At 36.9% G+C, this 25,779-nt stretch overlaps 1 protein-coding gene across 4 annotated transcripts in view; it reads right to left on the reverse strand.

Annotated features, from left to right (window-relative positions):
• The window catches only part of CDADC1 (cytidine and dCMP deaminase domain containing 1), a 54,543-nt gene extending 30,130 nt beyond the window's left edge, over nt 1–24,413 (reverse strand). For 3 of the 4 annotated variants that reach the window (XR_012511698.1, XM_074378155.1, XM_074378154.1), the window contains exons 1-6: nt 24,225–24,413; nt 23,379–23,476; nt 15,291–15,365; nt 11,909–12,086; nt 4,647–5,216; nt 393–442 (exon numbers count right to left, since the gene is read on the reverse strand). Coding sequence is in view for 3 of the 4 variants with exons in the window: in XM_074378155.1 (XP_074234256.1) it covers nt 393–442; nt 4,647–5,216; nt 11,909–12,086; nt 15,291–15,365; nt 23,379–23,476; nt 24,225–24,306 (1,053 nt within the window). In the remaining variant the exon portion in view is untranslated. Of the gene's footprint in view, nt 1–392; nt 443–4,646; nt 5,217–11,908; nt 12,087–14,047; nt 14,146–15,290; nt 15,366–23,378; nt 23,477–24,224 lie in introns of those variants that run through there. The other variant, XM_074378156.1, reaches the window with a different exon arrangement.
• Nucleotides 24,414–25,779: the final 1,366 nt, after the last annotated feature.

The following is a 25,779-nucleotide window of genomic DNA, read 5'->3' on the forward strand; positions in this document are numbered from 1 at the left end:
ATTTTACTCATTTCTCCAAGCAGAGTAAACATTCCTCCTCTATATTCTCATGATATCATGCTATAATTTAGTTATATACCAGTCTCTTTTTGACCTCTGTCTCTATCACTAGACTATATAAGGCCATGAAGGGTGGAATATGTGGTCTTTAACTCCCCTCTGTTCACCAAGACACAGAGCCTACCCTGTAGAAGGTGCTTAATAAATCTCTGCTAAATGAATGAATCTATCTAGAATTCTGAGAGAATGCACCAGTGTTTATAGAACTTAATAAATACACCAGTAAGAAATACTAATCCCTATGGGTCAATAAAATGCCATGTACTTATGACTGAAATATGTTTAAACAAAATCAAAGTTAAATGTTTATAAAGAAATATTTTCATACTTACAGACTTTCCTTCTGCCCAGATAACTGCTCCAACTCCTGTTTTATGATCCTCTGAAAAACACACGACATGTAATTCAGTAAAAACCAGTGATTTGTTAGTTTCAGAAATATATTTTTCCAAAAATAATAAACACATTTATTGAAATGTACTTTATAAGTGTAGTAACAATCCTTGACATTCTCACTAATTACAGAAAAGCATTAAATACTGTTGAGCATAGAATACGGGAGCTAGGTACTAACTAACTACCGACAGTGCCACTACCAAGCCAGTCATACACCACCTATGGGCAGAGATCATGACAGTGGCAGTGCCCATACTCAGGGCACTTCAAAGCTGTAATCAGAACTGACTGCAACTTTATTGAATTTCCACCAACAAGTCAGTTTTTAAATGACTATTTCTAATAGATGATGAAATCAATTAAGAAAGAAGTTTCTAAACTAATGTGTTTAGTGTAATAACCATTTACAACAATCAAATCTGTCTTCTAGCATTTTTTGCACTCTATTCATGGAAAATACATTTTATGGAAGTGTTCTTGCTATGAAAAAAGTTCAAACTCATAATACAAAAATAAACAAATCTTTACAAGCTTTCTTTTTTTCTTTTTTTTTTTTTTCCTGGAAGGTACATGCAAAGAAATTTTGATTGAAACAAAATGTTGTCCTTTCCCTGACCTGCACAGTTTACCCTGAGGGGAAAAGAATGCCAAGTTAGTGACATGAAGTTCGTTTCTACATCAAGTGGCAGAAGTTTTAAATATTAGATTACAATTTCCTGTAGAACCACTTGTTTACTTTGCAACAACTAAAGCTGTATTTCTTAAAACTATTAACCTTACACAGAAAATTTAAAAAACAAAATAGAAATTCTACATATTAAGGATTGACTTTTTCCTTCTACGAATACCAGAGTAAGTTTCAAATTTTGAAGACAATTATACACTAATTATAAAAACCATAGTATTTATCAAAAATCTTAATAAGAGACCAATGTAGTTAAGTAGGTACATTTACAGAGGAAGTGACAATTATCTGTGAACTTGCCCTTAGGCATTTTCATATTGATGAAGATTAAATGCAACTGTAGCTTCACCCTACAATTTCCTAAAAGTTAAGTAAAACTGTACTTAATACATGTATAAATCTGAAACAAAAAATGAAAAATAGAAGTTCTTCATATCGAGTCTACTTTTTCTACTACTGACACTCAGTATTTTCCATGCTATTTGTTTTTAGTCCAGGAGCCACTTTTTCTGTAAATGTGACTTGTAAACTAAGCTCTACTGCTTAGCTAAGGTTAGTTTCACCAAGAGAATATTCTTTACTAAGTCCCTTTTAAACTCAGAATACAATTTCATCCACAGACGATGGGGAGGATATTTCACCCAGCCCCAGGGTTGGATGGCAGATAAGGCAATTTCTCAAAAATCTTTTCATATCTGTAATTTTTATGTAAAATTTCTCAAAAACCTTTCAGGTCTGTAAATTGCTCCTGAGGATCTAGTCATTCACAGGGTCTTCTCTGTACACCTTTGAAAGGAAGGTCAATTCATATAATCACTGAGCCAAATTCCTGAGACTCTTCGATCACTGAAAGAGAACCCTCTCTCCTATGGTTCTGGAACACAGGCGGGGTTATTCTGGCTCCCAATACTGTGGTCATGTCAGGGTTTGTCCAAGAGTGATCCACAGACCAATTACATCAGAATCCCTGGATGCTTGTTTAAAAGGCAGACTCCTGGCTCCCATGGATATTCCCTGAAGCAACCTCTCCAAGGGACGCGGCTGACCCAGGAACCTGTACTTCTCATGAGCTACCCTCTGACTCACTGGCAACTAAAAGCTGAGAATTATGATCTGAAACAGTTAACTTTCTTGGTTACCCCAACCTACTTTCATCAACACTGTGGTTCAGAGGGAAGGCATAATCCTCAGCTTTGGAAAACGCCTAGCCCAGTGGGAATTAGGACGTAAAAAGAGATCAAAACTCACATTTAAACCAGGTAGGTAAGATGTGACACCCTCCTATCTCTTTTTCTTCTCCCAGAGTCTAAACAAATTGTCACTTTTTTGCTACCTCAAGGTATCCTAGAAACACACTTATAATAACACCTGTGGATCCTATTTATTCATCATTCAAAAAACAATTATTAAGCACCTACTTCCAATTAGTTTTAGAATTCTGCTGTTAAAAGTTTTGGAATTCATTTTAATCATATATATTTTTTTAAATGAAATGATTTAACGGAATGATTTCTTCACCTATTAATTAGAGTGAAATAAAGTTGTTAAGTAAGCTGAGGAGAGTGAAATTTAAAGTTTGAGTTATTAGAAACACACTAAGTCAAGGGAATATCTACCTTGCTGGATTGTCCTCAATATTAAGTGACGTGCATATATAAACCACCTTTCTCTGTGTTTGACACTTAGTAGGTGCTCAATAAATTGTTAGTTATTTATCATTAATGAAGAGTATCAGTCTAGAATCCCTTATCTGCAACCCCTTATGTCAAGTTTTTTCAGACAGCTTACTGCACATACATATAGTATATAAACATTATTTTTCTAAAATCTGAAAACTATTGAATTCCTTTTCATAGAACATGGTGTCTTCCCTGGAAGAGCTCATGGTGAAGTGCAGGACGTGACAGTCATACTCTATTCAGGATTTGGGTTCCAGGCAAGGAAGTCATACATAGACAAAAAATTAACCTTGAAAACTCTTTTAAATCACCCATCAAGTGCCTAAGTACACAACTCTGCACATTAACAGCAGATAAATTTATACTATAACTATACTAGTAGAGCATCTAATCAAGAATACATTTGCAAATTTACATCTCTGCATCACTGCATCTTTAAACACTGGGGGCATACGTGGTATTACGAGGTACTGTGAGAAGAGCTCCTTAGATCAAGACCAGCAGACTCACATCCCCATCTTCCGCTCACTCTGGAATCTGCGGAATTCTAATTGGCAAATGGGAATTAGTGAAGTACACTGATAACAGCTGTTCCCATTTATGTTCCTATCCTTCTAGAATGGTTTAGAGAAAAAATCTTTATAAAACTGGTGTTGGCAGAGACAAACGAATAGCCCGTGAGACAAGATAATTACATTAAATCAGACCTTTACATAATACAGTTGTTTGGCATCGTATAGTTTGTGCCTGTAGTAGAATCAAATTCTTTAATAAGAATTGAGTGATTATTAACTCTGCTGAATGCCAGAATCCCTTGCATAACTTTAAAAATCCACAGGCCTAGGACACACACGTCAAGACTAGGTTTAGTAGCTCTGGGTTGGAATTTGAGCGTTTGCACTTTTAATAAAAGTTCCACAGTGATTCTAAGATGCTACATTTGAAAAACTCCATCTTACTGAAATTACTTCAACCTGTGGTCTTTGTTTAGCATATACTGCAGACCAGTGGCATTTGTATGGACTTCTTCTGAAGAGTTTCTTTCTTCTCCTTTCTTGGGATAAGTTTTAAAAATCCTACTATAACCCACTCACCAAATCTCACTCGACTCTTCCTCCTGCCTGCACTTTCTTTTCCTCGTTTCAACATTGCATTTTAAAAAGTGATCATGATTCTACTTTGAAAAATCTTGTGTCTGGGAAGATGTAAAAATGCTGTTCTATAATTGGAATTACAGCTATTACCTTTTATCATGATAGAGAAAATTCCCAAGCAGTATTTCACTTACATACTCATGTACAACTTAACATAATAGAGTAAAAATGTTTGGCTTCTCAACTTGCTGATTGGAAGATATATCAGAAATTGGAAGAATCTGCCAAAACTACCTTTGAGTCTGTTGGTTATTTTGAATTCATATTTTTAGTTTAAAGATTTTAAAAATTTACTAAATATTGAATATATATATATACAGAATATTGAAGAGTTTTTAAAAAATGAATGATTTTGGTTCTGTCTCCTCTCTTTGTCCTATCTCTAGTGGAGGGCTCACTGAACAGTGAAACAGTCAAAGCAAGAAGCAGAAAGGGCCTAATGAAAGCCTGATTTATAAATGTAGCACCCAATACAGGTCACGAGAAATCCTAAAACTGCTCTAGGAAAGAATTGTCTACTCAAGGGTCTAATGTCTCTATATTTGTATGATCAGCCAAACTTTAGTATCTAAGAGTCAATAAACGCTACCATAGATAAGATAAACACTGCTTTACTTCCGAAACAAATACGACCCAATCAGCCCGGATTTATGAACTAAGCATGTAACTCACCAGTTCGATACGCCAATAACCTGGCCTGAATCATGCAGTGTCTTGCAATTTCTTGTGGCAAACTTTGATTGTGAACTTCATTAATCTGTTCGGTATTGCGACAATAAAACCCGTAGTGTGTAAAGTTGGGCACACTGGAAGCTACTGTGGCCAAAAGGAGGATAAGGTCCTTCATGTTTTGCCTTAGATTGCTAAAGTACGGGTTTTCACACAGGTTCTCCAAACCTATAGTCATCAGTATTTGCTTATGCATTTCTTCATTGGAAACCAAAAATATCATTTCATATTCTTTTATTCTTTCTTGCTTACATTCAGAATAAAAGTCAATGTTAGTGTCCGGCAATGTTCTTGAAATTTTTTGAATAAAGTCACATTTGTAAGAGGTCTCCTCTACAAACTGCACCATGTAACACACCAGGGGCTGAAGTAAGACACACACATGAGCCCGGCTGTTTGACTTCAATCTTTCCACTGCTTTGGCATCTAACTTTGCATCTTCGGAACTAGAAGCCTCAGTAAGCAAACTTATTTCTGGATCAGCAGGCCAATATGAAATTCGGTTTACTCCAGCTGAAATACAAAATACGAAAGGAAGTTATTAGATGCATGCTGAAATTAAATGTTTTCTTGATAAACCCACCATATTACTGCAATAGATCCAGAGGTCCCACTATAATAAATGTCTATTACCAGGTCACCAATGGTACAGCCCAAGCATTGACAAACTGTTGGCCCACAGGCCAAATCTGTCCTGTTGCCTATTTTTGTATAGCTTGCAGGTCAAGAATGGATTTCAGTTTCCAATAGCTGGGAAAATCAAAAGAAAAATATTTTGTGACACATGAGAATTATATAAAATCCAAATTTCAGTGCCTGTGAATAAAGTTTTATTGGCAAACAGACACACCTAGTCATTGACATAGTGCCTGGCTGCTTCTGCCCTACAATGGAGTAGCTGGGTTGAGAGCTGAACAGGTGTATGGATACCATACGGCCTGCAAAGCCTAAAATATTTACTATCTGGCCCTTTAGGAAAAGTTTGCCAACAACAAAGCCCACAGAAGGTGTCTGTGGAATCACTGGCTTTGCTAAGTGTGGTCCCAAAGTCCAGAGCTGGGACTATATACCAGAGTCCTCCCAAGTCAGCACATGGCCCCTGTTAGACGTATCACAGCCGACAACTGATATTGGCTGGAGTTTTGTACCTGAAATAAACAATTCACCCACGCATTAGAAATGTCCCTGTACTCTAAATTCTTCCTCTGGGAAGGTCTTCTAAGAAAATATTTGAAATAAAGGCAAAAGAAGATACAGATATGTAAATATTTAGTGCAACATTGTTTAAAACAGTATAAACATAGAAAAACTCTAAATGGTCAAAACAGGGGAATGGTTTAATGCATTACAGTACTCCTCATAATAAAATATACAGTTATCCAAAACGTCCACAAACAATTTACAATGTAAGGGCAGCAGGGAAGCAGAGGGAGGAAAAGCAATATTAATTGATTTTAAGTCCGCAAAATCAGACAAAACAACACACTGGAAGGAACATTTTTCAATCAATGTGACAGAGGAAAGGTTAGTAATCTTTAATATACAGAGAAGATTTTAATTAAGAGCACATATGAGTTGACAAGAATATTAAGGCCTCAAGAGAGACAAAAAAATATGAACAGGCAGTTACAAAAGAGAAAGCAAAACTGGATAACAAACACGAAAAAAGTTTTAAATTTGTGTTTGAGAATGAACAATGAGATGCCTTATACAGAGTTAAGCACACAAATGTTCATCAATTAATTAGTATTTTATGACAAAGACACCCCTTCGCTAGCGTCTCATGTACTTTCAGCTAGGAGAGACCTTTATGACTGTGCCCAGGAGTGAAGAGACAGATGGTCCACAGGTTTTCTGCATTCAAAGTAATAGACAAGCTGAAAAATTCAAGTTGAGCAAATGCACATTTCCATCTACTCCCCGCTACTGCTGACTCTTACTACGGCTTGGGCTGTAAAGTCACTTTGAAGGCCTCAAAGCCATTGTCAGAATGTTTCCCCTGGCTGGTTCACTTTCCCTCTGTTGGGATTCTCATAATCCATTTCCTAACCAGCACTGATGGTCAATCTTGGACGTAAGCATTCTGGTTGTTTTTAGTAATCTTGATTCAAGGAAAAGAGGGGATAACTCATGTTTGAACGAATTTTCATGTACTAAAATAGCAAATGCTACAGCAGAGGTTGTCAAATTGTTTGGTCTCAGATCCTGTTACTCCTAAAAAGCAATGAGCACCCCAAAGAGTTTTTGTTTATGTGGATTATACCCGCTGATATTTACTGTATTAGAAAATTAAAACAATTTAAAAATATTAATAAAGATCCTATTATACATTAATATAAATAACATAGTGTAACACCAAATAACTGTATTTTCCAAAACAACAATAAAAACTAGCTGAGAAAAATGGCATTAGTCTATACAAAGCTCTTTATTATCTGGCTGATTAAAAGATAGTTGTATTCTCAAATCTGCTTCTGCTTTCAATCTGTTGCCATAGGTTTTCATCAGAGTATATGAAAAGTATCCAGCCTCACACAGGCAAGCATTTAAAAAAGGAGTATTTTTTAAATTTAAAATATTGTGTTATTTCCAGATGTACAGCAAAGTGATTCAGATATATATTCTTTTCCAGATTATTTTCCATTATAGGTTATTACAAGATATTAAATATAGTTCCCAGTATTATACAGTAAATTCTTTTTATCTATTTTGTATATAGTAGTATCTGTTAATCCTATACTCCTAACTTATGCCTCCCCTCTTCCCCTTTGGTAACTAAAATTTTGTTTTCTATGTCTGTGAATCTGTTTCTGTCTTGTAAATAAGTTCATTTATAAGTTCACTTGTATTATTTTTAGATTCCACATATAAGTGATATCATATTTATCTTTGTCTGACTTGACTTCACTTAGTATGATAATCTCTAGGTCCATCCATGTTGCTGCAAATGGCAATATTTCATTCTTTTTTATGACTAAGTAATATTCCACCCAGTCAGTTCGTGTGTGTGTGTATTATATATATATCTCACCACATCTTCTTTATCCAGTCATCTGTTGATGGGCAATTAGGTTGCTTTCATGTCTTGTCTATTGTAAACAGCACTGCCATGAACACTGCAGTGCATGCATCTCTTTAAGTCAGAGTTTTCTCCAGATATATGCCCAGGATTAGGACTGCTGGATCATATGGTAGTTCTATTTTTAGTTTTTTTAAGGAACCTCCATACTGTTTCCCAACGTGGCTGCACCAATTTATATTGCCACCAACAGTGTAAGTAAGAGGGTTCCCTTCTCTCCACACCCTCTTCAACATTTATTATTTGTAGATTTTTTGATGATGACCATTCTGACTGGTATGAGATGGTACCTCATTGTAGTTTTGATTTGCATTTATCTAATAATTAGTGATGTTGAGCATCTTTTCATGTGCCTGTTGGCCATGTGTAATGTCTTCTCTGAAGAAATGTCTAGTTAGGTGTTCTGCCCATTTTTTGACCGGTTTGGATTTTTTTGATATTGAGTTCTATTAGCTGTCTGTATATTTTAGAAATTAAGCCCTTGTCAGTCACATTATTTGCAAATATTTTCTCCCATTCTGTAGGTTGTCTTTCGTTTTGTTTATGATTTCTTTTTCTGTGCAATAGCTTATAAGCTTGATTAGGTCCCATTTGTTTAGTTTTGCTTTCACTTCTTTTGCCTGGGGAGACTGATCTGAGAAAATATTGCAACACTCTATGTCAGAGAATGTTTTGCCTATGTTTTCTTCTAGTTTATGATGACATGTCTTATATTTAAGTCTTTAAGCCATTTTGAATTAATTTTTGTGCATGGTGTGAGGGAGTGTTCTAACTTCAGTGATTTGAAAAGTATTTTAACAGCCATTTCAGACAATTATGAATATTCTTCTTTCACACTACATAAAATTTTGACAAGGGATAGATTCTTAAGAGGTGAGTTACAATGTGGAATCTGAAATCACATCAACAAACTTTTTCTACTGTTACATTGAAGTCTGCTGGTCTATCTTGCACTTAGAATGGCTTTCTCACTCAGTATTTTCTAGCATCATACAACTGGTCATTTGGAAAACAGGAATACACTGATTTCATAATACTTAAAAAAAAATTTCATTCATTAATATAACCACCAATCTCATCAGAAGAGTCTTTAAGTATTGGGAAGCTATAAGTTCATTTGATGGTACATATGAGTTTTTCAAAATTCTAATTTTCACGTGAAGGCTCACATTTTGTCACTGGCAACAACTACTGCCAGCTGTTTTCCTGGAAGTGACAGGTTCACTTCATTCATTTTTGAGAAAATGTCTGCCAAACAGCCAAGTCTAAATAATTGTAGTTTGTCAGTTCATAGTATTCCATGAAAAAACCTGGATAATTTTGTTCATAACTCAAACAATTGTGTAAGCTTTCCTTAAGGCAAACTTCATACTTAGGTTTACAGCAAAAGTGCTTTATGTCCACCTCCTATTTTCTCATCACAGAGAGTATTAAAAAGATGCATACTCAAGGGCTGAAGTTTAATAGAAGTAATGTTTTTACTGTTTCATCAACAACATTCTTATATGACCCCTGCTCCCTGCTATGGAAGACTACAACGAGGACTACTGCCCTGAGTCATACCATGGCAACGGTGAGGGTGGTTTTACTCACCAGCGTTTGAGGACTATTAGCATAAATATACATTGTCATGAAAATAATTTGACTTGTGGACCATCAGGAAGACAAAGACTACATTTTGAGAACCTCTGTGCTTCAGAAATGTTTACTTCATAACTGAAGTAACAGTAATTATAACTAAACTAATTAGCTACAGCACAGGGTTAAACCATGCCCCTTACCAAGATAAATAAATAATATATAAACCTAATCAAACGTAGCAATTTTATTTATATATGGGTCTAATACCAGAACAAAAGCACTTCCATTGCATGTCCTTCCTGATTTTCCACACTTCATTATCTTTCTTACCAGGTTTAAATGTCAACTCAAACGCATCAAGCAGTAGTGAATTATTTGCAATCCCTTGTTTTTCTAATTCTTGGCTCTGAGGCTATTAAGAGTGCTTTTAGCATAATCAGCTCAGCGCAAAACACAACTTTTATTCATTCATTTACTCTCTCTTGACTCTAGAAGAGATCAGTCAACAAATCTTTGGTTCTTTTACATTCTTTCCTTTCTAGATCGATGCCACCACCTGAATCCTCTCTTACACTCTACCTAATGCGACAGTCTACTAATCAAGCCCTCAACCTCTTATCTTTCCACGTTCCAATTGAGTAACAACAACAACAAAAAATCTTAATCATGTTACATTCTGCTCAAAAATCTTCAATGGCTCCATATTATCTATAATAGAAATTATAAGTCAATTAACACAAGTGATAAAATGAATATCCAATATGCACAGTTAAGTGGGAAAAGGAGAAGAAAAATGCCACCACCACTATCACACTTATCTTCTCTATTTGTTAAGTGCAGGGGGAAGACTACAGAATCTAATAACTCAGCATAGATACCTACCTACTTGAAATACTTGTTGCAGGCCAGAAGGCTCTGGCCACCTGACCATTTTTCCTGGAAGTGCTTCCACTTGTAGCTCAAGGGAACTGCCTTGCCACCTATCTGATCAATACTCTTTAAGACTGATGTAAATAAAAATAGCTCTTCCTCAAAACAAGTTTAGGGAACTCTGTTCTATAAGATAGAGCCGAAAGGCCAGGCAGTTTTTTCAAAGTTCTCTACTGAAGCCCCAACCTGTCATTATAATCCATCTGCCACCATTCTCTCCAAGAGTAATTTTCCGATTCAAACACTAACCCCCAGAACCTTGCTTCTCACAACTTGATGACCCCACATGTGTTGTCCCCCTGACCGGGAACGTGTTCCTCCTCCTCTACATCTGACCCGTGAAGATGAAGCTTAAGCCCCAGCTCTTCACAGCAGGGCAACCTGCAGGGATCACTTTCTTCTCTGAGCTCATATATCACTTACAGCCTGCATCACTTATTTGCTAATAGATGATGTGTAACATTAAATTGGTTTTGGCCCCCAAATAACATTTTGAGGGAAAGGATTAGGAACTACATTAGCCTTTTTTCACAGAAGCTGTCTGAACCTGGTCCTTCTGGGTTTTAAGGAAGCTTCATTACACAGGTATGACTGATTAGGTCACTGGCCGTTGGTGTTTAAACTCAAATTCCAGCCCCTCTCTCCTCCCCAGAGGGGGCTGAGGCTGAAAGTTCCCCCACTAATCATCTGGTTGGTTTCCTGGGCAACCAGGCCCCATTCACAGGGGATTTCCAAAGAGTTACCTCATTAACATAAACTCAGTTGCGGTTAAAAGGGACCTGTTATGAAAAACAAGACACATTTATCACTCTGATCACACAGGATATCCACAAGGTTTTAGTTGCTCTGCGCCAGGAATGAAATGAAGACCAAGTATAGAATTCATATTACAAATCACATTATCACAGAGCCTATGTAAAAGATAAAAAAAATTTTAAGTATGCAAATGGTCTGAATACTTAGCTGGGTGCAAAACAGAACCATAAGCACAAAGAGGTTTGGTGAGTAGCCCGGTGGGGCAGAGATGGATGGTTAGCTATACGTTAATCATTTGTGGTCCTCCTTCCAAAGGGTAGAGTAGTCACTGGGAGGCAGCTGCCCAGCCAGGAACCAGCTCCCAGGATGGATGTAAAGAGAAATGATGCCTGGGGCTTCGAGGCCAGGGTTTTTAAGAAGCAGGTATGCCTCGTCTACTCTTTCTGTCTCCAGATGCAGAGGACTCAAAGCCCAAGGGGATGTAGGAGCAAGGAGACAGGAGATGCCTGGCCCACAAAACCACCTCAGGGAGAAAAGCTGCCTGCTGTTCAGCAACACCTGCACTGGACTATTACGTGGGTGATAAATGTCGAGAATATTAAGCCACTGAAATTTTGGTGTTTGTTATGGCAGCTGGCATTAGTCAGTCTACTAATACAATGAGGGTCATCTAACTAGTTAGTGACAGAACTGAGACAGAATCCATGTTTTCTGACTCTTCTTACAGTATATAAAACTGGTTTCAGATATGTATTTATATTTCTAAATTATCTCTGTGGTATTCAGGCAATTTGTTCTCACTTGATTTGTTCTCAGATAAATGCTATTAATCCCCAACAAAGCCTTAATCTGCACTTACCATTTACAATCATTTTCAAACAAGCAGAACATGGCTTTCTGGAAAAATAAAGATCACAGTTTTTCAGCCTTGATCCATGTTTTATCAGAGCAATTTTCCCAGCGTGTAAGTCTTCACTAGAACAGTGCAGGCCAACAATTTTCATGTTTTTCACCACCACAAGACCAGTTCTCTTAACCTACATTAAGATACAAAACAATAATGTATAATTTATGTGATTAGTTATAATATCTAATGATCATATCATGGATTATACTTGATGTATTAATAAAATGAAAGTTTCATTTAGTTCTTTATCTGAACAAAGTATGAACAAAAGCACATTTCTCATTAGGTCCAAAAAAATTTCTGAAAGTTTAATGTTGACTTTATAATAGAAATCTTCTATATCTAGGCTTTCTTAACCAAATAATTAAGCATTTAATTATCATAAATTTGTCCTAGTAAAAAATGAATACATTTTTACCTAGTAAATGGCAAGAACCAAGGTGACTTAATTTGTTTTTTATAGCATCTAGTCTAGGACTATGTAATATTAAGCTTCTAGATGGTAGTAAGGAAAAACTTGGAAAACCCTGTGATTTTACACATAGGTAAGTGAAGCCCGGAGAGTTTACATGACTTTCTGAAAGACCCACAGATGGTAAAAGGCAGAGCTAAAGCAGAGGTCATCTTAAATCTTTTAATGTTTTAAATATTGACTAAAATAAAGATAATTCTCAGCTTCTTTCTAAAAGAGAGACTACCAATTTTTAGGACTGTGGCAGTCTAGACTAATGTGGGTAGGATGCACCTCCTACAAATATATAGATATTTATAAATTTAAAAACGTTTTTAAATGCACAGTCAAGCTCAAAAGAAAGGAAGACATACCCTGGGGTGTTAGAAAGGAAGAGAGAACTCAAAGGGCGAGCAGTAAACTCGAGCTATCTCAGCAATATCCCACCCACAGTAAGGGACTGGGCTGACTCTGCTTCAAGTCCCAGAGGCTGGGCACTGGCTGGGGTTCTGAAGAGTTGTTATTTTAAATCTAAAGTGTCCTAACTTATACAGATATTAATTTAAAAAAGCTGCTGTAATACTATTAATATCAGATAAACCAGACTAAGATTAAAAATCAGTTCTACACAAGACACAAAATAGTCTATACTGTTTTCACAGCAAAATACTCTGAAGTAAGGAATGTAAACCTGATCGCTGGGTTCATAAGGAACTTTACAATAGGAGGGGGACTTGGGCTGAGAACAGAGTGTCCATTATTTCTACTCCCTTTCAAAGAAATTTTACTCTACAATTATTCCCAATATTTGAAATCCCTTTACAGATCAGACCAAAGCTGTATTAACTAAATTAGTCAAGTTTCAGTTTCAATTATGAGCATAAATATTTGAAACTATGGAGAATGATATTTTGTGAAATGCCTAAAAAGAAGGAATGAAGAAGATTTTATAGAATTCCCTTTCTGAGGTAACCAACCAACCCTCCCCTAAACATTAAGGACATTTAAAAGGTATACAAAAATCTTTCCCTTACAAAATAAATATTCAAAAATGTAGCTAAAATATGAATGACCTATCCATATTGGCTTTTAAAATAAGCTTTAAATTTACTTTGAACCCCTTTTCCCTCCCCATCCCAAAATTTCTTGAGTTTTATGTTCCTTAAACACACAGTATATGTTAGTATCTACATCTAAGTACTTTCAGCAAGGTTTTAAAAAAATTATCACTGATGAGGCCTTATCAAAAGATCTCTGCAAACTAGAGCTCATTTTATTAAACCAAACCAATTGTGACCAATGGGAAAGGATGCGGTTAAACGGATTTTAGCTTTAACTTTCTAAGTAGTTAAGCAGACAGAAATCAAGCCAGAAACCCTGACCACAAAAGACTTACAAAAAAAAAAAGTTGCTAAAAAATGGGAAGGATACTCATCAATTTATTTTTAATTAGAACAATCTTTTAGGCCAAGTTCATTTATCACTTTTTTGTCTAGAGTCCTTTTCACTACAGAAGATATGTTTTTCCCTCCCATTTTGTTTCTATCTAAGGCCAAAATATGAAGTTTGAGAGAAAGATTTTTCCATCCCAAACTTAAAACAAAGTCTAAGTTGCATTCCATTTTGGTACTTCCACTTACTGCAACTCCCAGAAGACTGAATCTTTGCAGTGAATCACTGTTCTGGATCCTGATTTTGCTTCACTTCACTAACATCTTGGCAAGTCGTCTATGTAATCCTAGTCACAGAGTTTCACATTAAAACATAGGCAAAAGAGGACAGTCGGCTTTGTATATGAACTAATACATTTACTTAAACAGTGACTCACTATGTTTTCCCCTTTGCCTTTCTTATAACTAAAAATTCTAAGAATTCTAAGACAAATTATTTTTATATTCTTGTTGGGTATCGTAGAGACTCACTCTCAGAAATAACCTGGTCATCTCCAGGAAATGTACATAAGAATCATCAAGGTAACTTTTTTCAAAATATACATGTTTTGTTTCCACTCCACACCCAATGAATAGGAATCTCTCTGGAAAACTCAAAAGATTAAAAAAGCAAGAAAATACTATGCAATATTAAAAAAAAAAAAAACGGTTCATCTTCTCAGGACTGGGCTTTGATTTCACCCTACTCACAAGCTAGTAAGTTAGCCTGTTACTGTATCATGGATGCTGACAGAAGACATGAACCTCCTGGGTCAGAAACAAAGGACTTTACAGTTCCCAGAACAGCAAGTAATATGAGCGTTATATTTGTGATGGTTCCCTTGCCCACAAGTCCCATGCGGGTCAGGCAGATGGGCCCCAATGGATTCCTGAACATAAAGTGGGTTGTCTTATAGGACAGGAACACTGAGCTTGGGAATTCTGTTGTGTCTTACTGCAAACAGTAATAAGCAAATCTGTTCTATATCCCAGAGGGAGGCATTACCACAACCCTCAAGGTTGCCTGCTGCAAATACAACTTTGAGAAATGCCTAGGTAAAGAACAGTTAGGGCCTTGCATTCTTGGCAGGACCAGCAGGATGTGCTGGAGTTTGAGAAAACATGGAAGAGTATTTCTCAACACATTATATGAACAAATATGGGAAGGTGACAAGAGTTAAATCTGAAAGTTTTTTAAAAAAAGAGCAAGATGTAGGCGCATATTACAGAATACATAATCCCATCTGTTTTTTTTTTTTTTTCCCCTTTGGAGAGACATGTATAGTCTTGTAAATGCATAATTTTTAGAAGAGTATACCAAAAACCCTCTTGGAAGTGGGAATGGGGAACCTCAGTGTAAAAGGGACTTTTATTCTAGTTTTGGAATTCTACAATCCCTTTTGCTTTGTTATTATGAACAGATATGCCTTTTAAAAAAATCATAAAAATTTACCTGTTTTTTGTCAGGAGATACTCTGGTCATCTCTTCATTATCCCCTAAGGCTCCATGCTTTCCCTCCTCTTTTTCCTAATTCAAAGTGGATTAAGGAGAAAAAAAGATGAGTATGTAAAACGTAATTAATTCAATATTTCCTATTCAAAGGCTGGTTTCTTTGGCTGTGGCTTTTCACGTTTTTCTTGATGAAACTCTGCACTGACTTCCTGCTTCATTCAGGTTCAAGTTCAGAATACTTAACCCAGTAAATAAGGCTTTTATAATTTGGCCCCTGAATACTTTTTCTAAAATACAGAAGAACTGAAAATAAAATTCTGTAGTTTAAGGTTTCAGAGCTGGGGCAGTTTTGAGCAGTGGAAAAGTTTGGGTGTGGCCATGGCTAAGAAGGACTAACAGGGAACAGAGGTAAATTACCTGGCACTGGGAAGGTAAGGAGCTATGTAGCAAAGGTATGAGATACGGATTGTGGCATGCAGAAGAACAGTCCCCCAAAGACCTCCCTGTCCCAGTCCCTGGAGCCTGAGGCTATGTTATATTACATGGCAAGGTTGCATATGGAATTAAGGTTGCTAATCATCTTGAAATGGGGACGTTGTCCTGGATTATCAGGTCCCCACAAAGGTCCTCATAAGTGAAAGAGGAGGCAGGAGAGTCAGTGCCAGAGTGATCCAACAAAAAAAAGACTCATCCCATCATTGCTGGTGTTGAAGACAGAAGAAGGGGTTCACAAGCCAAGGAATGTGGGCAACTTCTAGGAGCTGGAAAAAACAAGGAAACAGATTCTCCCCGAGAGCCTCTAAAAGGGATGCAACTCCACTGATGCTTTAATTTTAGGCTAGTGAGACCCATTTCGGACTTCTGACCTATAGAACTGTAAGAATATAAATCTGTGTTGTTTTAAGCCATGAACTTTGTTGACACTAATGTAGGAATGTCCACAAGTCTCCTAAAACTTGAAGTAGAAAGTTTTGAGCAAGGGGATAAATTCATTCCCCTCTCCATCCATCTATCCAACCAGTTTTTGAACACAATTTTTCATAGCAGATTTATTCTTCATTTATTAATTCAACAAATATTTATTGAATCCTTGCTCTGTGCCAGCCATAAACCTAGTTGCTCAGGATGCAGCTCTTACAGAGCTGATGATGTATGAACACAGGAAAGTGACTATGAGGTAAGCAGATGACAAGGGGAAATAGCAGAATTCTGTAAGCCCCCAGGTAGGTGGGATATGTAATAAACTGAGTAAGTCTGAAAGTGGGAATGGCAAACTTGGTGAATGCTGACCTCTTAGTCTTCTGAAACAAATGCTGGATGCTAGAAAAGGAATAACCTCTAAGCAGTTTACAGGAAAAGCCATGTCCTGGGAAAGAGGTTTCTATTCAAGTAGTACAGGAAGTGGAGGAAGTAATGATGTCGGCTGTGAAATGATGGGGGTGTGGATGGTAGTGCTAGTGATGATGACTATACAGATGGTAATAATAATAATACCTAATATTTACTGAGTGTTTATCATGTTATCAGGTCCTAAATTACCACATTTAATCCTCACAACTTTACAAAGTAAATATGATTACTCCCATTTTCCAAATGAAATTGTGGAGAGAGATTAAATATCTCAACTATGGTCACATAGCTAATAAATGGGTAAGCAAGGTAGTGAGCCCCAGATCCGCTGTCTTCAACATTATGCTATATTACTTCTGTTATGGAAAAGTAGATGAGGTCTTTTAGCACAAAAATAAGGTACTGAAGGACACAATGGGAAGAGCTGAGAGAGGGACAATATGTGATGTGTAGACAAAAATGAAGGGGAAAATGCAGTTATTCTAATTCTTACTAATGTAATATTCAGACAATTTAGATAAGTCTAACTTAAATTTAAAAACTATGAACCAGTAGGAGAGATTACTATTTTAAAATGACAACCATGGTAAACAGCACTAGATTTCTATTCCAAAACATTTAAAAAATTGTTTTTCCCTCTGAAGTCTCATACATAATTAGTTTCCCTCCCACTCATTTATCTAGTTTTTGACTGCATTATTACAATTTTTATTCTTTATACTCATTATATACATTGTTGAACAATCGTCAAGACACACCCATAAAGTGTAAACATCTGACAACACAGAAAACTCAGATAGCAGTTATATTCAGAAGTGGTTGTAGTTCGTAATTCCCTAAGGCTGGTAAAAATTACAATTTAAATGTCCAGTAATAAAGGAAGAGACATGTTACATTGATACAATGAACTTATGCAATCATTAAGATAATAACAAAATGATATCAAAACCCATACAACTCCTGGAAGAAAACAGGTGGTAAGCTCTCTGACATAGGTTTTGGCAGTTTTTTAAATCTGACACCAAAAGCAAAAGCAAAAGCAAAAGCAACAAAAGCAAAATAAACAAGTGGGACTACAACAAACTAAAAAGCTTCTACATAGCAAAGAAACCAGCCAGAAAATGAAAAGCAACATAGTGAATGGAAGAAAATATTTGCGAATCACAGGTTTGATAAAAGATTAATACCCAAAATATGTAAAGAGCTCATACAACTCAACAGCAAAAAACCAACAAATCCAATTAAAAAATGGGCAGAAGATCTGAACAGACATTTTTCCAAAAAAGATATACAGATGGCCAACAGGTACATGAAAAGATGCTCTATGTATTTAATTATCAGGGAAATGCAAATAAAACCTCAATGAGATATCACCTCACACCTGTTAGAATGGTTATTAAAAAAGACTAATAATAACAAGTGTTGGTGAGGATGTGGTGAAAAAGGAACCCTTGTGCACTGCTGGTGGGGGTGTAAACTGATTCAGGCACTGTGGAAAATAGTATGAAGGGTCCTCCAAAAATTAAAAATAGAACTACAATATGATCCAGCAATGTCACTTCTGGGTGTTTATCCAAAGAAGATGAAAACACTAAGTTGAAAAGATATCTGTACCCAATGTTCAATAGCCAAAATATGGAAATAACCTAAGTGTGCATCAGTGGATGAATGGATGAAGAAATTGTGGTGTAAGTATACAAGCACACACAATATAATATTATTCAGCCATAAAGCAGAATTAAATCTTGCCATCTGCAGCAACACAGAAGAACCTCAAGGGCATTATGCTAAGTGAAATAAGTCAGAGAAGGACAAATACCACATGATTTCTCTTATATGCAGGATTTAAAAACAAACAAACAAACAAACAAACAACAAACCCCAAGCTCACAGACACAGAGAATAGATTGGTAGTTGACAGAGGTAGGGGTAGGGTGGGAGAAATAGGTAAACTTTAAAAAAAATTTAACTTAAATAAACTGAATTTGAAAATATAGACTAGAATAGAATAAAATAAAATAAAAACAACAAATGCATAAAGTCCGTAGTATACACCAGGCACTATCTAAGACTTTTACAAATATCAAGTAAATTCTTTTTTCAATAAAAGCTCCATGTAGTATGTACCAGTAACGTTAGATTTTACAGATGAGGAATTTAACAGAGAAAGAGGTAACTTACCCAAGGTTACACAACTAGTAAGAGTGAGAGGCAGAGCCAGAATTTGAACCCAGGCAAGCTAACTGCAACCACTGGCTACTCCCAAACCATGAGACTAAGCTGTCACTCCAGTGTTTCTAACAGTATTACAGGATGAGCATTTTCCCATGTTAAATGAAAAGGGCAGGATCCAGAATGAAATGATATCAAATGAGTAAAGGAAATAGAGAAAAAAGATCAAGAAATAACACAAAAACGTCAACAGTTTCTAGGTGGTGGAATTATGGGGGATTTTTTTTTCTTTTGGCCATTTAATAAGTAATAAACATGTATTTGGTAACACATAGAAATATCTTATTTTTAGAAAGACAAAGGTTTGTAAAGTGCAAAAGCAATGTTTCTAATACAAATACATGTCAAATTGCATCTTCAAGTTTCTGTGACTTTGTATAGCAAAAGCAGAACAATTTAAGTGAAACAAATGTATTACTTTAACTTAAAGAACATTTTTCTTCTCTTAATAGGAAAAAGATCTTAACCTTATGACCATTAATTACGTGTAATTAATAGTAGAATTATTTATTTAATTTAATGCACCTGTTGAAAAAGAACTCAATTTCAGCACAGGATGTATTTCTTGGTGTGTGTGTGTGTGTGGTATGTGTGTGTATATGAATTAAAATGAGATCAAATCTTGACATTAAAAAGAGTTCCTCCAATTTATTATTTAATCTCTAAAGAGCTCAGCTTTTAACATTTATTTAATTAAAATATATTTGACATACAACATTGTGTAAAATTAAGGTATATGTTAATTTGATACATTTATATATTGTCATACGATTGCCATTGTAGCAATAATTAGCACCTCTATCATGTTTATAACTATTCACTTCTTTTTAGTAGTTGGAATAACTAAATCCTAGTCTCTTAGCGTGTTTGATGATTATAATACAATATTATTGTCTACAGTCACTAGATTGTGCATTCGATCTCCAGGGCTTATTTACTACTCGTGGGTTTGTACCCTTAAACAACATCTGTCCTGTTTCCCCACACCCCAGCCCATGGGAACCACCATCTTACTCTCTGTATGAGTTTGGCTCTCACATGTAAGTGAGATCATACAGTACTTGTCTCTCTCCGCCTGATTTATCTCATTTAGCATAATGTGCTTAAGGTCCATTTACGGTGCTGCAAATGGCTGATGTCCTCCTTTATCATAGTTGAATAACATTCCACTGTAAAGCTCAGCTTAAAAATGCACTTTTAAAAGGTGTAAGTCTCTAAACATTTGCTTCTACTCTTGTATCTTCAAGACAATTTTAATGGCAAAAAAACAAAACAAATAAAAAAAAAACTCCAACAGCTTAGAAGTCGTCTACTTTCATAAAACAGTACTAAGCTATTAACAAGGAGAAAGAATAAAGGACTTAAAAATCCATGAAGAAAATGCAGACCTTCCTCAAAGCCATTAATAATATGTGGAGCCAGGGTAGGGGTTAGAGAAGTCATTGAAAAATAGGGAATAAAAATGCATAACATTTTAAATAATGTTTTACTATTTCTAAAACATTTCACATAGGAATTGGCAGAAGACTACACCAAGAGATATTACTTTATCATAAAAAGTGAATTTCCTCTCTATATACAGACCTTACACCCTTCACAAAAATGAACTCAAAATGGGTCATAGTCCTAAATGTAAAATCCAAACCATAAAACTCCAAGAAGATAACATAGGAGAAAACATAGATGTCCTTGAGTATGGTGATGATGTTTTAGGTACAACATCAAAGGCGTAACCCATGAAAGAAATCAGTGATAAGCTGGAGTTTATTAAAATTAAAAACTGCCCTACAAAAGACAATGTCAAGAGAATAAGAAGACAAGTCACAGACTGGGAGAAAATATTTGCAAAAGATATATCTGATAAAAGACTGTTCTCCAAAGTATACAAAGAACTCTTAAAACTCAACAATGAGAAAACAACCCGATTAAAAAATGGGCCAAAGACCTTAACAGACACCTGACCAAAGAAGATACAGATAGCAAATAAGCACACAAAAGGATGTACCACATCATTTGTCACCAAGGAACTGCAAATTAAAACAATGAGATACTGCTACACTCCTATTAGAATGGCCAAAACTTAAAACATTGACAACACTAAATGCTAGTGAGGATGTGGAGCAACAGGAACACTTACTCACTGCTGGTGGGAATGCAAAAGGGTACAGCCACTTTGGAAGACAGTCTGCTAGTTTTTTAGAAAACGAAACATACCCTTATCATTCAATCTATACAATCATGCTCCTCGGTATTTACCTAAAGGAGCTGAAAACTTATGATCATGCAGAAACCTGCACACAGATGTATACAGCAGCTTCATTCACAATTGCCATAACTTGGCAGCAACCAAGATGTCCTTCAGTAGGTGAATGGATTAAATTAAGTGTGCTATATACAGACAAAGCAATCTTATTCAGTGTTAAAAATGAGCTATCAAGTCATGGAAAGACAGGGGAATCTTAGATGTATATTACCAAATGAAAGAAGCCAAACTGAAAAGGCTTCACTATATGATTCCAACTATATAACATTCTGGAAAAGGTAAAACTCTGGAGACAGTAAAAAAGACTGGTGGTTGCCAGAGGTCAGGGGTTGGGGGAGGAATGAATAAGTGGGGCACAGGAAATTTTTAGGGCAATGAAAATACTCTGTATCATATCATGATACATAAGTGTCTCAATCTACATCTACATTTGTCCAAACCCATAGAGGGTACAACATCAAGACCGAACTGTAACGTAGACTGCGTGAAACGATATGTCAATGTACCACTCTGGGGAAGATGTGAATGATGGGGAGGCTATTCATATGTGCAGGCAGGGGAAATCTCAGTACTCTCCCTCAATTTTGCTGTGCTCTAAAATAATAAATAAGTCTTAATGAAAAGAAAAAAAAAATTGAATCCCTAACTCCCTGTGTTACAATTCTTCAACAGAATCCTGATACTTAAAAGGATAAAATCTAAACTCCCTTGCAAGGCACACAATGTTTTTTATGATCTGATCCTTCTCTACCTTTCCCAGCTCATCTCCACTCTCTTCCCTCTACCCAACTTCACCATCCCACATGAAGACCACAAGTTCTCTTCAAGTTTTTCCATAAAGAGCCCCTTGGCTTAGCAATACCTACTTATTCTTCATGTCTCAATGCAAATGCAGCCTCCCCTGTGAATCCTTCCCTCACTTCCCCCAGTCGAGCCTGGTCCTCAGGCTTCAGTCTTGGTAGCATCTCTGCTTATATTTTCTACTTGACTTCACCAACTATTTGTACCTTAATTGTTTAAATGCCTAGTTTCTCTCTCCATTAGAAAATAAGGACCACATCTTTTTTTTTTTGTACCTCCAATGCCAAACACACAACCTCACTCACAATACAGAAGACAATAAAAATGAAAAAGAAAAAAAGGATGGCTAGGAATGATCTCATAAGAGTACTGTGGGAATTTAAGGATTTACAAAAAGTGTTTCTGTGGAAAACCTAAAGACATCTTTCAGCAGAATTATTGGCAAGCTGGAAACTTCAATAAGCACATGTAGAATATGATTACTATTTTGTAAAAGGAAAAAAACGTGCTTAAGAAAAAAAATTGAAGGAAAGTATCAAAATGCTGAAAGTGCAGTATTAGAATGATGAACAGCTATTGCTGCTTTCAAAAGCATGTCTGAAATGCTTAAGCTAATATTGTTTTCCACAATATGATCTTGGCTCCCTAAAAATTAATGACAGCAACCTAGACTCCAAATCTACGAATCTAAACTCCAAATCTACTAAATCAAAAGGGTGAGAACCCAGCACCATGTATGAAAGAAACCTGACTCCAAGCACAGAGGAAAATGATGAGAATGCAGCACCTTGCTGCCCTGAGGACAGGAGAAAGAAAAGGCATAGGATGCACAAACTTCCAAAATGCTGGCTTGTATAATTGTTCTTACTATACATTCCTAACCTGTTTTGATCATCTCTTTTGAGATTCAAAAAAGAGACTACTTGACACAATATTGTAAAATGACTATAACTCAATAAAAAAAGTTGAAAAAAAAAGAGACTACTTACATGGAACAAAACTAATTAACATTCATAGATGTAATAGAAGATGCTAAGAGATATACCAAGTAAAATAAGACATGGCCTCTCCCTTCAATCAATTTAGTTTGGTGGGGGGGGGGGGACCATCTAGATGAAACACCAACAGCATAAAATTGAGTGACAAATTATGTGGTATAGACAACTATCTGCCCAAACAAACACATAAATGCCATCAATAGCTAATAAATATGGAACGTCTGATAGGGGTAAATATGGCACATCTGAGAATCTATATTTAGACTGGAAAGAAAAGCTATCACACTATGAATTACAAGTATCACAATAAACCGCAGAGGTATTTTGCAAATTTAAAGGCTTGCTGAGTTTGTTTTTAAGTGTGACAGAAACTGGGGCAATAAAATCAAATTTTAGACCAGTGCTTTTCTAAAGGGAAAACCTATCTAAGGAAACAAATTATACCTGAGATTTTTGTCTTTGGGTTCCGACCACTGGGAAGAGCTCCATCCAGAGGCTGAGCAGAGTGAAGAGGTTGACTTTAGAAAGCCTTGGTATTTCACCTACAAGAGAGAAGGCAAACATTTAAAAATTTTACTGATGTTGAAAATACGAACTCAATGCCACTTGGGTGCTGCAGCCTTAGCTCGGCTATTTTAGCAGGAGACGGAGGAAAAGGATTCTTGGACAAGAGAATCAAAGCGTTTTCTTAGCAGGAGATTAGTTTCAACCTCCTTGCGGGCAACCTCCTCCAGCACTTTCCAAAGCTGGGCTCTTTTTCACCCGGCAGAAGAAAAAAAAAAAAGTATAACTGATAAACGGAGCTATGGGAACAATCCAACGGAAGTTATTAAAAGTCCTTGCATCTGATGTCATCGTGGAGCAAGCTTTACTTTAGACTGTGTGGAGGCGTTGCAACAAGGACAGTGGTTAGAACACAGAACTAAAAATACGGTGACCTTTGAAGGTAAAGCAGCTGATATATAGGAAAGCGTCGCGTACGGTTAATTTTGAAATCAAGTCAAAAACACGGTTTGGGGCATTTTCAGACTCGTCGATCCCCGGAGATTTCAGCTCCAAGTCCTGGGAGGTAAAGTAAAAGGGGGCAGTGAGCGCAACTTCAAAAGCCAGTGCAACCGGGCGGAGGGACCCCAGTGACCGAGGTGGGGACGCGCCCACGGCGGGGATGGGACGCCCAGGAGCAGAAGCGCAGGCAAAGAGGGGCAGCCAGGGAGCCCGGAGTGAAACGGAGGGATCCGCACAGAGCAGAGCTAAAGGCTGGGTGGCGGGATCAGGGTTCGGGGTACTCACCGGTCATGCTGCCAGTCTGGGTGCTGACTGACCGTCCGGCCCCCGCGCTCTCCAGATTTTGCATCTGCCCTGCTTCTTTCATCCCAAGCCCACCGGCCTCTGCTGCCCAGGAAACCTTTGGCTTTCCGGCATGATCTTTGCCCCAGCAACTCCACCTCTCAGCTCCTCCCAGCAACTGTAATAGCAACGGCCAACTCGGCGCAGCCAACTGACGTACAAGCCCGGCCGCCACTTCCGGGCGCTTTGTGTGACGTCACGGCGAGGCGTGGACGCGGCGGTGCGAGGCTGCCCGTCTGGCGGCTGCCGTGTGGGTGGGAAACGGCCATCCGTGGTATAAATTACTTGAGGGTTTTATTTGACTATGTTCGTTGGTTTTGCCTGAGTCTGGTCCCTTGAGGATGTCTTGGCAGGAAGTCCCAGGTTGCGCAGACTATGACAGGATGATGAGGGCAGCGCAGACTTGAGAGTTTTGGTCAGAGAGCGAAGGAGAGTTGAAAGGGAAAACCGCCCCTTTTGTCGGGGTCAAGGCCTTGGAGAATTTGTGGGACGAAGGAAGTGGGAGCTGGGTTGTCGGGATTGTTGTTACCCTCTGAGATTGGCCAGTCCTGAGGAACTTAGTGCCTGGGACTCTGCTTCTTATCAAACACACGAAGACATTAAGAGGTGGAACTGTAATTGTGGGAAACGTGAGAATAGGAGGAAATGGCCCCTGGAAAATCTGAGAAGTACCTGACATTGTGGATTTATGCCCAGTGAAATTTATTTTTATTGTAAGTATCCTAGGCATGACTGAGAGCCCAGTTTCCATCACTCATTTGTGTTGTAACCATAACTTGAAATATTGACAAAAAACAAGACACAAAAATCTGCTCCAAGACTATGAAAGCAAAAGCTGAACATTGTAAAAGTATATGATTTTGTAAAAGATTGAAAAGAGAATCTTTACCCTTGATGGGTATGACTGTGGTTCATTTGTTTTTTGTTACTGTATAGTATTTCACTGTAGCTGTATGCCACAATTTGTATATCCATGTTGGAGTTAAAAGACATTTGGACTATCTCCAGCTTCTTGCTATTTCAAACAATGGTGCTATAAACATTTTTGTGTATGTCTCCTTATGTTCATATGGAAGAGTTTCTTTAGGGACTATACTTAGGAGTAGAATTTTTAGGTTGTTAATGTCAAGTTTTCTAGATAATGCTGAAAAGTTTTCCAAAAAGATTAGACCAATTTAAATAGCTCTGTATCCCCCACTAATTCTTGGTTTTGTCAAACTCTTAATGTTTGCTAATCTGGTTGGCATAAAATGGTACCTTGTGGTTTTGATTTTCCCTCATTTCTACTTGGGTTGATTGGCCATACATGTGTCCTCTCTATGAAATACTTGTTTACCATTTTTCTGTTTGGTAGTTCTTATTTCTTATTCATTTATAAGCATTCTTTATACATCCTGGATATTCATTCTCAGTTGGGTGAGTGATGGTAAATATCTTCTCTTCATTTGTCACTTGCTTTTTTGCTTACTTGATGTTTTTCAGTGCATCCCTCTTTATT

This window comes from Camelus bactrianus, chromosome 14, assembly GCF_048773025.1.
Source record: "Camelus bactrianus isolate YW-2024 breed Bactrian camel chromosome 14, ASM4877302v1, whole genome shotgun sequence".
In the NCBI taxonomy this organism is placed as follows: domain Eukaryota; kingdom Metazoa; phylum Chordata; class Mammalia; order Artiodactyla; family Camelidae; genus Camelus; species Camelus bactrianus.